This window comes from Somniosus microcephalus, unplaced genomic scaffold (genome assembly GCF_052327205.1).
Source record: "Somniosus microcephalus isolate GS21.2 unplaced genomic scaffold, FLI_Smic_1.0 unresolved_chr9, whole genome shotgun sequence".
Classification (NCBI taxonomy): domain Eukaryota; kingdom Metazoa; phylum Chordata; class Chondrichthyes; order Squaliformes; family Somniosidae; genus Somniosus; species Somniosus microcephalus.
The window spans coordinates 23615874-23632456 of NW_028225187.1; the positions used below are offsets into that span (position 1 = coordinate 23615874).

Sequence of the window (16583 nt, forward strand, 5' to 3'; positions counted from 1 at the left end):
TGTGCAACTCTTTTGCTTTATAGATGTTGACATCCGCTGGTTTGTGGACTGTTCCCAGGCAAACTCCACCCAGGAGGGCCCATCCCAGGTCAAGCCGCTGCGCATAAGGAGCATTGTGGGGCCCGTTGATTTGCTCACGCACCTTGTGCATCTGTAAGATGTTTCTTCCCAAGAGCAGGAGGATTGGAGTGTCCGTGTCCACAGCTGGAATCGTGTTGGCAACTGGCTGTAGGTGGTGCTGATGGCGTGCGACCTCTGGGGAGGGAAATTCCGTCCTATCATCTGGCATCATGTCACACTCAATTAAGGTGGGGAGGGGAAGCTGTAGTTTTCCATCCATGGACTCGATCAAGAAGTTGCCAACTCTCCTACCCGTAGTCTCTGTTGTCCCTGAACAGGTTTTTAGCGTGTACGGAGCTGCGCTGGCCTTGACTTCAAAGAGATTGAAGAATTCTTTCTTCGCTAGAGACTTGTTACTTTGCTCTTCAAGCGCTGCATACATCTTGATTGCCTTCTCCTTTCTCCCTGCAGGATATGCTTTAACCAAGCAGATTTTGGAGCATGAGCATGGGCTGCTTGCATTTCCACAAACCTCTGTAAACTTGGAAGTGACTGAAGAAGATGCACTTTCGCTTTGCTCCCTACTATCCTCTTTGTCAACCGCAGCACTCTAGGTGGTCGAAGGAGGAGGACCTGGATGCAGGGCTGCGATGTGTTTTTCACTGTTGCACTCGAAGCACTTGATTGTCGCCTTGCAGTCTTTTGCCATGTGCATAGTCGACCCACAACACCTGAAGCAGATGCGATACTCTTTCAGGTATGATTTGCGCTCATCAATAGGCTTGCCTCTAAAGTGTCGACACTTTTTGAGTGGGTGGTGCTTCTTGTGTATTGGACACTGACAATCTGGGTCATCCACTTTATTCCCAGCAGAACTTGATTGGTTGACTGAGGGTTCGGCTGGAACATCTGTTTTGTGCACGCTCACAGAGGCTTTGTTGCTGTACCTTGTGGGTTTCGCTGTTCTCGAAGGAGCGTGACTGCTGGAGGTGGAGAAAGTGAAACTTGGATCATTCCTCACCTTTGCCTGTTGTTGGATGAACCTGGAGAAGAGACAGAAGGGAGATAATGCTATTCCGTAGTCCTCCTTGAATTTGGATCCCTTATCTATCCATTTCTCTTGAAGGTTGTAGGGGAGCTTTTCCACTATTGGGTTTACCCCACGAGCTGTATCGAAATACGAGAGGCCTGTCAGGTAACCTTCTCCCTTAGCACACTCCAGTTCGAGGAGAAGGTCACCCAGTTCTCGAAGCTCGACATTATCTTTGTTGGTTAGCTTCGGAATGTCCTCAATCTTCTTAAGCAGTGCGTGTTTAATGACTTCTGGTGTCCCATAACAGTCTTCGAGACGTTGCCAAACCAGGTTGAGGCCTGCTGTGGGATTGCGGACATGCGCTGAGCGAATTCTCCTTGCCTGTGCTGACGACTCAGCTCCGAGCCACTTTGTCATCAAATCTAGTTCTTCTCTGGCTGACAGATTCAAGTCTTTTGTGGTACTCAGGAAGGACGCTTTCCATGACCAATAATTTTCAGGACGGTCATCAAATTCTAGAAGACCTGAACTTAACAATTCTCGGCGGATGAGGTACCTAGCAAGGTCTTGTGCACCTTGTGGCTCGGGTGAGGACTGCTTGGCTGGATTGGCCGAGTGCTGTGGAGGTCTCTGCAGGTAAGTCTTACTTGTTTCTTCTCTTTTAAGCTCAGTGTCTCCGAAAACAGGCTGTTTGATACTGTGGTGAGCAGCTGGTTCTACGTCGAGATACCTGGATGATTCCTTGAAGAACAATTTGGAGTGTTGTTGGACGTACTCACTTGTACGTTGCACTGGACTGAGGGGCTGTTCTGGAACATATGGTTCATGGCTGTGCTCCCCGCCTTCGTTCTCCTCACCTTCTTCATAAGCTGCAGCTTCAGCTCCAGCGGCAGCGGCAGCTCTCTGGCTTTGCAGAATGTGGAGACTGGCGTTGAGATCAGCTCTCTGCTTCATCACACTAGCTTCGAGGTCAGCTCTCTGCTTCATCACACTAGCTTCTTTTTCAGCGAAGGACAATTGAGCCTGGGCAGCTTTTGCCTTGGCATGTGCTTTGGCGGCTGCAGAAGCTGTCTATGATGATGGTCTGCTGGACCGCCGAGATGATCTAGAAGATACTTTAGAGGACAGTGACTTGGCATCATTTGCTCGAAGAGGCTCATGCTTCTCGGTTGGCAGGTCGACGTCCTCTGTGGTATATTGTCTTCCTGAGCATAGACTCTTGGTAGCTGGGTGGTATCTTCTTGTGCTTGAGCCTGCTGTGCTGTTGTCTTTTCACTATTCTGCCCTTGCAGCGCGTTCCTATGCAAAGCTCGACAGGTAGCTAACAACTTGATATCTTCCCATAAAAATCATAAGGCTTGACTTTTCTTGTAAACTTTACTGAAAGCTTCTTATTGTGAAACTGAAGTACAATACAGAAGTGGAAGAACACATTAGTATACAAGCACATAACTGATATGCATACAGAAATTTAGGTACGCCTGAGCAACACAGTACATTTGGCATGTAACTCACCAAACACGTGGAAACACCGCTTACTGTGAATATGCATTTAGCAAACTGGAAGGCATTCTCTTTAAATTAGCCCTGTACATAGTGCATCAAAATACAGCTACAAGTTAACCAGCTAGACAGAGAGCGAGCACTCCATGGCTAGCTGTGTAAGTTTGCTTACAAAGAAAAGTTACAAACTAAACATTTTCTGCAAAATATAGTGTACACAAATCATCTATAACATTCTCAAGTACTTACAGACAAATAGTGTCCAAGGCTGGAGCGTGACAACAATATAACTTCCCAGACCATGTGAGGCTGCAGGTCTGTGATATACAGTAGTTTACTTTACTGCACTTTACTGTGCTTTACTGCATTTTACTGCACTTTACTGCGCTTTACTGCAGTTGCTAGGAACCAAATATCCACTAGGTGGCGGCGCACAATGGAAATGGACCCAAATTACTCAAACCCCTGAATTAACTGGAAAACTAACAAATTCCTAAAGAAAGGCAGCACAATGACATTATATTCAGGGTAATAATTGTAGGATTTTAACAGATTTTCCTTCAAAATGCTTAACGTGTTCCTTTAGAACTCATTTGCCAGAGTTCATGAATGGAGGGAATGCTTTTGCGGCATTCTTAAACATGGTGATTGAAGCAACTACTGCTATTATTTGTCTGCAGTGAATCTTGTTGAATTTTACAGCTTGGTCAATGTTAATTCATTTCGATTCGGTTCTCACGTATTCATACTCTTGTTGTAACATTGTAGGTTACGGCACTTCAAGTGCATATCCAAGTAATTTTTAAATGTGATGAGGATTCCTGCCTCTACCAGCCATTCAGGCAATGAGTTCCAGACCCACACCACCCTCTCGGTGAAAGATGTTCTCCTCAACTCTCCTCTAATCCTTCTACCAATTAGTTTAATTCCATGTCCCCTGGTTATTGAACACTGACGTGGATTTTTCGAAAACACAATTAGTGGAAGCATAGCTTCATGGGTAAGAATAAGTAGTCAAGGCATTTCTGCCTAGCAACAACAGCCAGAAATAAAGAGATTTTGCATATGGCTCAGAAGTGAAGCATTGGCACCTTTCAGGAATTAAGTGGTTAACAATGCAGCTTGCACACGAGACAACAGCGGAGACAGTTCAGACATGTTGACCGCAAGGTCTTGATGCTTTGGCAGATTAGATAAAACAGGTACAGAAGCACCAACCACAAGCAATGGAACCTAGAGTTAAGTAAATCCACACGGGGCACAGTCAAACAGAAATGCAGACATGTGGTTTTACTAAGGGTCACGAAATAAAACATCAGCTGATCATGTGACAATAAATATAGGTGAAAGGTTATGTGATGCGAGATAGGGAATCAGCCAATTAGCAAATGTGCATGTGGGCTTTAGAACCTGCCACGGTTTTTGTATGCTTAAATACCAGAGACCAAGGACAATCGGAGAGGCAGCCAGGAACGAGCTGCGGGAACTCTAAGCTGTATTCCCTGATCAGCCTATAGGTACCTCCATGGACGGTTAGTAACGTACTGTTGAATAATTTTGTGTTTTCTGGGTTTTCAATAAAATGCTTGGCTATTTTACCATTTAAAGATGAGTGTGCGGATGGAATTAATTTTATTTCTCCGCAACAAACACTCTGCTAAGGGTGTAGGTCCTTCCTATCCACTCTAGCTAGGCTCCTCAAAATGTTATACTCCTCAATTAAGTCGCCCCTGAGCCGCCTCTGTTCCAAAGACAACAACACCAGCCTATCCAATCGTGCTGATCTCTTTGACAAAATGTTCTATTGCCTCCTTCCTAAAGTCGCTGTCATGTTTAGTCCCATTATAATCATGTGAAACGTCTTGTGATGTTATACAGCATTAAAGGTGCTGTATATTGGACAGGTGCTACAGATAGACCTCTTGCTTTTTCTAGTGATGCCTTCGACTTTCTGCTGCAAGGATGAAGGCAATGGAAGGCGCCCTTGTTTGGGTATGACAGGGAACATTCCTTGACATCTGAAAATCAAGCTGTTACAGGAAGGACTGAAAACCTTGGCAGCAGCAGTAACTAGAAGAGTCCTCACACGGTTCCTGAGATGTCACTGAATGTGACGTGATAAGAATCATTTGAGGCCGGGCAGACTAAACATTAAAAAGGGAACTTTGAGAGTTGTGGCAATTGGGGTGAGTTTGCTATTATATGGAATCGATAATGTTTGGAATCTCTTGGCAATGGCCTCGGATCTTAGATAGATGCACCGACTACGACTAGCTACAATTCAGTTGTTACATAAGAACATAAGAAATAGGAGCAGGAGTAGGCCAATTGGCCCCTCGAGCCTGCTCCGCCATTCAATAAGATCATGGCTGATCTGATCCTAACCGCCAATCCACTATGACAGGACTATCTCCTGAATCTAACAGCATTAGACACATCAAAACAGGAGCAGGATCAGGCTACACGGCCCCTGGGCCCGCTCCGCTACCCACAGGGCCATGACCTATCCGAACCTAGACTCATGTCCAATTTCCTGCCCGCTCCCCGTAACCGTTAATTCCCTTTTCTACTAGGAAACTGTCTATTTCTGTTTTAAATTTATGTAATGATGTAGCTTCGACAGCTTTTTGGGGCAGCATATTCCATGGACCTACCACCCTCTGAGTGAAGTAGTTCCTCCTCATCTCAATTTTGAAAGAGCAGCCCCTTATTCTAAGACTATGCCCCCTAGTTCTAGTTTCACCCATCATCTGGAACATCCTCCCTGCATCCACCCGATCCAACCCCTTCATAATCTTATATGTTTCAATAAGATCGCCTCTCATTCTTCTGAACTCCAATGAGTAGAGTCCCAATCTATTCAACCTCTCCTCATATGTCCATCCCCTCATCCCCGGGATTAATCGAGTGAACCTTCTTTGTACTGACTCGAGAGCAAGTATGTTGTTTTGTGACGAAGTTCAGTTTGATCATGCATTGTCAAGGAGTCCAGGTAAAGTATAATCACACATACATCCGCACACAGGAATGTGTGGGTACCAGTAGACGAGACTCTGAGTCCAGGTACAATACTTAGATCAAATTGTGCACAATTTGTCTTTATTTGTGCGGACCCAACTGGTGAGCAAATAGTTGAATCACATTTGCACAACTCTGTTCACAAATCCATTCATCAACTTTTCATTCATCCACCGATATAATGTAACCTTGACTGATTACTTCCTCAACCATTATCCTTGATAGGGAATTCCATATCTTCCACATCTCGCGCTATAAAGAGTTTTTTCTTGCTCTCTTACATTTAATATTGTAATTCTGTCCCCTTCATTATTAATCGTAACTATTGGGAATAGTTTGGTTTTATCGGTCTTCTCCCATGCTTTAATAATTGTGAAATTTTGCATCATATCGCCCCGTAATGTTCATTGTTGCAATAATGGAATCCTCAGTATTTCAACGCTGTTTTTATTCTTATTTGTATTTTATCATACCCGGCAGTATCTGAGTGAATCTGAATTGTACCATAGAAACATAGAAGATAGGAGCAGGAGTAGGCCATTCAGCCCCTCAAGCCTGCTCCTCCATTCAATGAGATCATGGCTGATCATCCAAATTCAGTACCTGGTCCCTGCCTTCTCTCCATATCCCTTGATCCCTTTAGCCTTAAGAAATATATCTAACTCCTTCCTGAATATATTTAATGGATTGGCCTCTACTGCCTTCTGTGGTAGAGAATTCCACAGGTTCAACACTCTCTGGGTGAAGAAATTCCTCCACATTTCTGTCCTAAATGGCATACCCCTTATCCTTAGACTGTAACCTCTGGTTCTGAAAACCCCAGCCATTGGGAACATCCTTCCTGCATCTAGTCTGTCTAGTCCTGTTAGAATTTTATAAGTTTCAATCAGATCCCCACTCATTCTTTTAAACTCCAGCGAGTATAAGCCCAATCGACCCAATCTCCCCTCATACGTCAATCCTACCATCCCAGGTATCAGCCTGCTGAATCTTCGCTGAAATCCCTCCATGGCAAGAACATCCTTCCTCAGATAAGGCGACCAAAACTGCACACAATACTCAAGGTGTGGTCTCCCCAAGGCCCTGTACAACTGCAGCAAGATATCTGAAGTATGAACGTAATTCAATTTCTGATCCAATCCACTTGTAAAGAGTCGTGGAAACAGTTTGGCTGTAAAAGTTTAGGATCAGCATTCGAAGTCAATCAGGCCTTGCAGTAAATGGAGGAGCGCCTAAGTATACCTCTTTATTTTGCACATATTGGCCCAGTATTTCCGGGCACAACGCGTGTGTACGGACGGGGTACTCACACGTGTGCCCGGAGGAATTGCCGGCAATCAGCATGCACTGCGCATGCGCTGCAAACCGGCATTTCCTGTCCTCTGACCCAAGGGGTTAAGAGGCTGAACGCATGCGCGGTATCGGGCAGCGCGTGCGACTTGGATTTCCTGTTTTTTTACAGATTTGCGCATGTGTAAAGGCCTCCGGTTTTTAGTGATCTTTTAGTACAATTTAGAATTTTTATTTCCACAGGTTTATTATTTTTAAAGAATCTACAGTAAGGTAAGTTTAGTTTTAGCCCCGATTTTTTATATATATATTTTTTTAAAATTTTAAAATTGTTGTTTAAAATAGTTTTTCAGAGTTCTTTATGGTTCATTTAAGTAGTGCAATGTTTTTTTAAATTTTCTTTCAGGTTTAAGTAGTGTTTTGGGGCCAGGAGTATTCATGAGTTTGACAGCTCTTACTGTCAAACTTATGAATGAACTTTTGCAACCTCCCATTGGTTGCCCTGTGCTCACGTGATCCCAGCCGGCTCATCGCACTAAGTACGCCGCTGGGTCATGCACACACAGCACGGCAGGACATCAAGCGGGCCAGTCAGAGGAAATGCAATGCGGGCCAGAATTAAAATGTTAGCGCGCCGGGTAAGTGCACATCAGGGGCTTGCACGCGCGGCAAGCCACCGACCCGAATTACTGCCCCATTATTGATCTTGGGCACAGCTCGCTTGCTGCAGACAAATGGAAGATCTTCAGTTCACCCTATTAGGCAGCATTGAAGGTACACAGCCAGACAGTCCCTGGTATGTGGGCTGTCTTCAGATAGTGATGGACCAACGCAAAGTGGGTTGAAGATGAAATCGAGAGTTACCTGGAAATTCTACGCAACTAAATATAGAGTGTTAACTAACCCATCCAGCGTTTATTTTGTGACCATTATTTGAGGATAACAGGTTTAGATACTGCGGGCTATACAGCAGATTAACATTAAGACAATATATCAAAAACAGGTCCCCAGTTAACTATCGCATGGAAATAAGTACATCTCAGTTCGATTTTAAAGGGATTTGGTCACCTATGCTAACTATATATGATCGAACGAGACAAACATTGAGATACAATGGTTTCGAAATGTGTTGGTCCCTACCTGTCTCCGCAATCAGGACATCTTTACTGAATGGCGATTTCCTCGAACGTCCTGCAACCTCTGTTTGATATCGACAACTGTAATTTCCGACAGAGCCTTTGCTTCGGGTATTTATGTTGAAGGTCACAGTCCGCTCATCACCACTCACATTACGGGACTGTACAGGATTTCCTTTGTGATCTTTGAACAAGAGAATCATTCCCCCTCTGGAGCGAATGTCACCTTTGCAGGAAATGCCAACATTTTCTCCGTTTGAAAGTGCACCGGAATCTGGGTCCATGTAGAACGTCGGCTCGGGGAGAACATCTGTGTCAAAAATACCGTGTGAAGTTTTGTGTCAAAAGTCTACTCAATAACATATGAGGACTATTTTGTAAACGTGGAACAAAATCTGTCGCCTTGCTTCCAATTCATACATCGCTTTTTGTTATTAATTACAAGAAAAGGACAGGTGGAAAAGAGGATGAACCAGAATGTGCTGATTATTTATTTTATGCAACATATTTTGTTCAGTCTGTTTTTGTTGTTGCTTACAATAATGAAAATTGGGTAGCCGCTTATTGCACATCCCCCTTCAATATGCACAACCTGACCTTCCTTTGGCTCAAGTCTTTAATTGCGTCTCCCATTCCCAGATATTCCGATATTTCATTTATCTGATTCTGTTGGCTTGTGGAAATCGGTTAAGTCGGCTTCTGAAAGTTTTTCATGCTTAGCTCATTCAGTACAAATCAAAGAAATGTGGTTGGTATCATTGGAGGGCGAACGAGAGAGAGAGAGTGAGAGCAAGAGAGAGACAGATTTCACTTAGCAACAGCCAGTGTTCAAGATTGAAGTAAGGTCTTCAAATATATTGTTGCAATAATATAAACATCCCAGCACACACAACTGCAAACTAGACAATGGGATTTTGATATACGAGAATTGTAAATTTGTGTGCATAAAAAACATCTGAAGGACAGTGCATTGTCTAGACACCACTGAATGTTGATGAATGAGAAATGCAAATTTGTGTAGGTATGAATTGCGTGAAAGACTGTGCATTGACCGGAACCACAGAACGTTGATGTAAGTGAAATGTCAACTTCTGTGGGTATGAATCGGCTGAAGGAAAATGCATTGACTGGAGGCTACTAAATAAGGCCAAGCCACTTCTAGTTTGTTAAAATTGAAAAGTGCATAAGAAAAGGAAGCATTTGTGTTAAATTTTGAGAAAATGAGAGGAACCTATTTGAGTGCATGCCTATACTTGTAACTGCCGACAAAACTCTGCCTGTGTTATACTGGGAGGAATGTATACTCCGTGCTTAGATTGTTTTTTAAGTTAAAGTAGAAAAAATAAAGTGATACAATATCATAACACTGAAGTACTTACTACTCGACTGAAACAACAGAAGACTGTTTAAAAACAACAGTTTCCTGTAAACTTTTGTTATTTCAGGCTTTATTATTTTCCCTGGTACTCACAGTGCAAACAGTCTCTGTAATCAGGGCATTGATATTAGCCATCCAATAACCTATAGGTCTCCACCTTTTCCTAATCGATACTGCCTAACAACAATAAGCATTAAATTACGTTCGGTGCTGGTATTCGTTTTATGGAAAGCATAGTTACATTTTAAATAGTTTGTAAAGTACCAACATGCACAATGGTGCTCGCGGTATCCAGTAGAGGGCATGACTTTACACAGCAGCCTCTCAAAATATGATTACAATTTCCTCCCAGGTAAAAACAGCATTAAGCTTAAAACAGATATGTGGTCAACTTGGGACAACTCATTGTCATGTACAAAAAGTTTTGCAATTACTGTACTACAAGCAAAGCTTCTAGCACAGCAGTAAAGACTACCAGATTATAAGCTGGGTTACCAATTAAAAATGTGGGATCTGCGTATTTATGTTGGGGCAGTGTAATGATCAATAACATGTCATTCTATAGTGGACACTAGGTGGAGCAGTAGAGCTGTGTAGAGCTGTATATGTATAAGACTACACTACCCAGCTGTATGTATATTAAGACTACATTACCCATGAGGCACTAGGCTACCCACAAGGCAGCAATCAAGTTGGATGCCTCTACAGATACTGTACCTAGTCCACATGTGCTCAATAAAAGTGTCTAGCAAAAGCTAGCTGTGTTCATAATAAGAATTTCTACTTATTAATGAACATAAGATGTTACCAGGACTTCCCACCTTCACAGTTGAGACAGACCACAGCCCACTGGTTGCCATCATAAAAAAGAACCTGAATGAGATGTCTCCAAGGATTCAACGACTCATGATGAAGCTGCAAAGATATGACTTTGAACTGATCTACACATCAGGCATATACATAGTGTTAGCAGATGCACTATCCCAAGCACCCACAATGAGTCATGTGAGCTCTACTGAGGAAGACGTGGATGTTCATGTGAGTATGGTCACTGCTGCGCTGCCCGTGTCAGACAAAAAATCAAAGCAAATAGCAGAAGAAACAGTAAAAGATACAGTATTACAAACAGTAATAGAGAACATTCATCATGGTTGGCCAAAAGGTTCCTATCCAAAATATTTACACATAAGGTCAGAATTGAGTGTCGCAAGTGGACTATTACTAAAACAGAACAGAATAGTCATTCCACAGGCTCTACGTCAAGACATGCTCCAAAGGATTCATGAGGGACACCTCGGAATTGAAAAACGCAAAAGGAGGGCAAGAGGCACTGTTTATTGGCCTGACATAAATAAGGACATTGAGAGCATGATAGGCAAATGTGAGACATGTCAGAAACACCAAAACAAACAAGCAAAGGAACCAATGATAGTAGCTAACATACCAACAACACCATGGCAAAAGGTTGGTGTGGAACTTTTTCATTTAAATGGTAAAGACTATCTAATAGTGATTGAATACTATTCTAACTATCCTGAGATGGCGCTGCTCTCAAGCACCACAGCAAGCAGTGTCATAACGCATGTGAAATCCATCTTCGCCAGACATGGAATTCCCAGGACTGCCGTTCGCGACAATGGTCCGTGCTTCAACTGTAAGGAGTGGCAACAGTTTGCAGCACATTATGACTTTCAGCACATCACAACCAGTCCTTTGTATGCTCAGTCAAATGGTAAGGCAGAGAAAGGTGTTCAAGTTCTCAAGCAGCTATTGAAGAAAGCGACAGAAAGCAAGTCTGATCCATATCTTGCCCTGCTGAGCTACCAAGCCTCACCTTTAGACTGTGGTTCTTCACCTGCTGAACTACTAATGGGTCACAAGTTGCGCACCATGCTACCCTGCTGTGGAAAAGAACAGCAAAGTGAGGAACTGAGACAGAGACTTCAACTGTTAAAGCTGAAACAGAAATCATACTATGACAAGTCATCCAAAACTCTAAAACCATTGACAAGGGATGATGTTGTCAGGATTGAGGATCCAGATGCATGCAACAGGAAAGCTACATTTCTTGAGGAAGTAGGACCAAGGTCATACACTGTTAGAACTGAGGAAGGACAGATTCTCAGGAGGAACCGCTGTTCCCTCCTAAAAAACACAAGAGACTATTCAAGACCAGATAGATGACAATGCCGCAACTGCATCTTGTCATTCACCACCAGAACAATCTCATGAAGACACATCAGACTTACCCGTGTTGAGAAGATCCACACGTGAAGTAAAAAAAGACTGATAGACTTAATCTTTGAGTACAATGTAAAGCTTTGAAAATGTTTATGATTATAGAGCACTAACAAAAGTGTTAGACATTATCTTTGTTGTTTTCTTGAAAGTTGATTGATATTGATTTTGTTAAACATCAAAGAAAGGGAGATGTAATGATCAATAACATGTCATTCTATAGTGGACACTAGGTGGAGCCGTAGAGCTGTGTAGAGCTGTATATATATAAGACAACACTACCCAGCTGTATGTATATTAAGACTACATTACCCATGAGGCAGTAGGCTACCCACAAGGCTGCAGTCAAGATGGATGCCTCTACAGATACTGTACCTAGTCCACATGTGCTCAATAAAAGGGTGTAGCAAAAGCTAGCTGTGTTCATAATAGGAATGTATATTTATTAATGAACATAAGAGGCAGATGTAGCTCAAGTTAACCGAATAGTATAAGGAAGATTTACCAGGCTGATACCTGGGATGGCAGGAATGACGTATCAGGAGAGATTGGGTCAATTGGGCTTGTACTCGCTGGAGTTTAGAAGAATGAGAGGGGATCTCATTGAAACTTATAAAATTCTGACAGGACTGGACAGACTAGATGCAGGAAGGATGTTCCCGATGGTCGGGGAGTCCAGAACCAGTGGTCACAGTCTAAGGATACGGGGTAGGCCATTTAGGACAGAAATGAGGAGGAATTTCTTCACCCAGAGAGTGGTGAACCTGTGGAATTCTCTATCACAGAAGGCAGTAGAGGCAAATTCATTAAATATATTCAAGAAGGAGTTGGATATATTTCTTAAGGCTAAAGGGATCAAGGTGTATGGAGAAAAGGCAGGGACCGGGTACTGAAATTGGATGATCAGCCATGATCTCCTTGAATGGCGGAGCAGGATCGAGGGGCCAAATGGCCTACTCCTGCTCCTATTTTTTATGTTTCTATGTTTCTATGGATCATTTTTGATCAATAGTTAGATAAGCATCTCATGTGAAGTCGTGAGCCAACAGCTATGCCAGCAGCTGAGAGAGCCAAAAGGGGCCATTCCGGGCCCAGGAACCAGGTCTTATTAGTTGCATATTATCAATCATATCCTCTTGTCATAGTGAAAGCGGAGGTAGTTGAAGTACTGGACGGGCTCAAAATTGATAGGGAGGCGGCACTAGAATGTACTTAAAGTAGATAATTCACCAGAACCAAATGGGATCTATCCGTCGATGCTGAGGGAAGTAAAGGTGGAAATTTCCGAGGTATTGGCCTTTATTTTCCAATCCTCCTTAGCTACGGGGGCGGTGGCAGAGGACTGGAGAATTTAAAATTCATAATTAAGTGCATGATAATAACCAGCAACTACAGGCCTGTCAATTTAACCTTGGTGGTGGGGAAGCTTTTAGATCATCAGGGACAAAATTAACAGTCAGTTGGACAAGTGTGGATTAAGTAAGGCAAGCCAGCATGGATTTGCTGAAGGTAAATCGTGCTTAATTAAATTGATTGAGATTTTGATGAGGTACCAGTGTGGGTAGATTAGGGTAATGCAGTTGATGTGGTATACATGGACTTCCAAAAGGCGTTTGTTAAAGTGCCACATAATGGGCTTGTCAACCAAGTTGAAGCCCATGGAATATAAGGGGCAGTGGCAGCATGAACACGAAATGGTTAAGTGCCAGGAAACAGAGAGTAGTGGTGAACAGTTGTCTCCGGGATGGAGGGAGGTAGACAGTGGTTTTCCCCAGCGTTATGGTGCAAGGTGCACTGCTCCTCTTGAAATATATTAATGACTTGTGTACAGGGCACCCTTTCCAAATTTGCAGATGACACAAAACGTGCAATTATCGTGAACAGTGAGGAGGATACCGATAGACTTCAAGAGGACATAGACAGGCTGTTGGAATTGACGGAAATTTGGCAGATGAAATTTAACGCAGCAAAGTGCGAACTGATACATTCTAGTGTGAACAAAAGGGCACAATTCTAAAGAGTGTGCAGGAACAGAGAGACCTTGGAGTCTATGTGCACACATCGTTGAGGATGGCAGGTCAGGCTGAGAAACTGTTTAAAAAGTCACACGTATCCTGAGCTTTCTAAATAGAGGCATAGTGGAAAAAAGGAAACAGGTTATCATGAACAATTATAAAACACTGGATCGGCCTCAATTCGAGTATTGTGTCCACACCTGGGCCCCACACTTTAGAAATGATGTGAAGGCATCAGAGAGGGTGCAGGATAGAGTTGCAAGAATGATTCCAGGGATGAGAGATTTCAATTACGTGGATACACTGGAGAAGCTGGTGTTGTTCTCCTAAGAGCAGGAACTTTGAGAGATTTGATAGAGGTGTTCAAAATCACGAAACAGAGAAGGTAGAGAGAAACTTTTTCCATTGGTGGAATGCTCAAGAACCAGATTTAAGGTGATTGGCAAAAGAACCAGTGGCGACATGAGGAAAAATGTTTTTACTCAGTGAGTGATTATGATCTGGAAAGCACTGACTGAATGGGTGCAGGAGGCATGCTCAATCGTGGCTTTCAAATTGGAATTGGATCAGTACCTGAAGGACAAAAAGCTTGCATGGCTATGGGGAAATTGCAGGGGAGTGGGAATAGATGAAATGCTCTTTCAGAGAGCTGGCACAGGCTCGACGGGCCGAATGACCACCGCCTGAGCAGTAAACATTCAATGGTTCTATTGCGAAATAATATAACCTTGTAGAACAGTTAGATAAAGTGCTGTTATTAATCAATGTAATAAACTTGTTAATAGAAAAAAGTTCACGTGTGAATCATAAGTGGAGTTATTGTCGCCGGACAACCCTTTGTTGTGACGGTAACCATTAAGAAATCCGTTCGCATCATGTAAAGAGTTTGGGTTTGAAAACGTACACCCAAGGTCCAATGTAACTGCAGCCCAAGTGACCCTCTGTTCCACTGGATCGTTTAATTGCTGAGTAACCACAAATTGTTCTAATCCCATTGGGAAAATTGGTTTTGTTAACATACCTCGAATAATTAACTGATTAGTGTTGCTCAGTCTTGAAGATCTCCATTGTCCATTCTCCGAGTGTAGACATACACATGAGTAACTATTTTGATAGCCATGACCTGCGATGAAATCATAAGAGGTATAACATTGTCCTTCAGGAGATTTCAGTTCTCTGAATAAACCTTGCCTTCGGTAATAACGGTTCATTGTGAGGGGACACTGACAGCGACAAGTCATAGTTATTATCTCTCCATCTAAAATGACTTCATATGGTGGATTCACAGTGAAGATTGGCTTCGATAAATCATTTGAGGAAAGCACAGTCAAAAGAGTTTAAACATCGAAAAGCTTCAATCAATTAACATCAATATCACTGCAATAACCTAAGTTCAACCTGCCCTTCACCAATGTATGCCCCCGCACTGAAATGGTAAACGAGCTCTCCGCTTTCTAGATCATTGGAATTAACATGCAATTTTTTAATTACTGTAACAGTAACATGATGTTACAAAGAACATAACAGGAAAGTGCAACTGCAGTCATTCTAGAAACTGGTAAATTAGGTGGAGTTGCGCCTCCCATTAGCGGCCACAGGGGCATACCAGGTTGTTTTCACTGCACCCCGCTCCCCGGTGGCCTAGCAGGGCCCCGATACGTGCGGCGCTAGTTCCCTCCCTATTAATCAGGGGAGGAGTTTTGCAATGAGGCAGCGGTATGCTCCAACGTGCGTGGCACGGTTGCACATAGCCCCCCAATCATCAGTTATGGCAGCCCAAGAAGGGTGTGGGGCACTTCTAGTCGCTCTCCTCATTCTGCTTGGGGTGCTACTAATGAATTTCCAGCAGAGGGGCGTTAACATTCTCGGGGCGCTAAAATTAGCGACAGCGAATTTGGCATCCCGAAAGGGTCGCCAAACAATTGATCCACCAAATACTGAATATCAGGCACTGCGTATAACGGGCAGCTGATCCGATGCGGCCCGTTTTGCGCCCCGCCCGAGATGAATGTCAAGCCCTATATAATAATAGTGATGGACAGTGTTAATAAATACAATTTTACAAAACGCGTACAAGCTGTGATCGCCTTTCAAATAAGTGCAATTTTTGGGGGGGGAATATCAGAATTTAAGAAACAATTGCGGGATGTTGCACAACAATTCCTGCATTAGATCAGTGCGCCCTGGAGTTAAATGAAATCCCAACTATGAAATGTTAATTTCGGCTAACTGATGGCTATATTAATGAATTGACTATTCATTATCATGTTGCATACTTACATATTATTTTCTGTCCGAACAACACCTGGAAATGAACTGAAAGAGAAAAAAATGAATCAATGAAAAGTTTTTGCCTATCAATAACCGGTTGACCTGTCGCATTAACCAACTGCTCCCAGAGCTCGCATGTTATCACTTCCGAAATTGCCATCAGATTTTCTTTCCCAGAATTAGGTGTACCTTTGTAATTCAGTACAGGTAAGGTACAAAATTCAAATTGAATCAAAATTATCAAACAATAACAAGCATAATTATATTACTACATAATTAAACAGATCGTATACACCGAGAAAAACATTTTGAAATGCCACTTTGTGTTTCGTAGTGGGTATAAATATTAATACATTTTGTTCTAGGCTGCTGCAAAAAGAGATAGTTGCCAAGAAAGAAAGAGAAAGTAAGAAATAGAGAATGAGCACAAGAAAGAAACAAACAAAGGAAGAGAGAAAAATAAATTAAAAAGAAATAACTAACGAAAGAGATAGAAACAAAGAAAGAATGAATGAAAGAATGAAAGAAAGAATGAAAGTCAGGTAGATAAAGAGGTTGATGCATAAATCGAGATAGTCATATAGACAGAAAGAAAGAACCAAAGAAAGAAAGAGCAAATAAGAAAGAAAGAAGGAAATAAA

General features: G+C 42.6%; 1 protein-coding gene across 1 annotated transcript in view; it reads right to left on the reverse strand.

Moving 5' to 3' along the window:
* LOC147084924 (uncharacterized) overlaps window positions 1-16583 on the reverse strand; it is an 85204-nt gene that overhangs the window by 4277 nt on the left and 64344 nt on the right. The window contains exons 2-3 of the mRNA XM_085979374.1: window positions 14693-14969; window positions 8045-8350 (exon numbers count right to left, since the gene is read on the reverse strand). Coding sequence (XP_085835500.1) covers window positions 8045-8350; window positions 14693-14969 — 583 coding nt within the window. The remainder of the gene's footprint in view (window positions 1-8044; window positions 8351-14692; window positions 14970-16583) is intronic.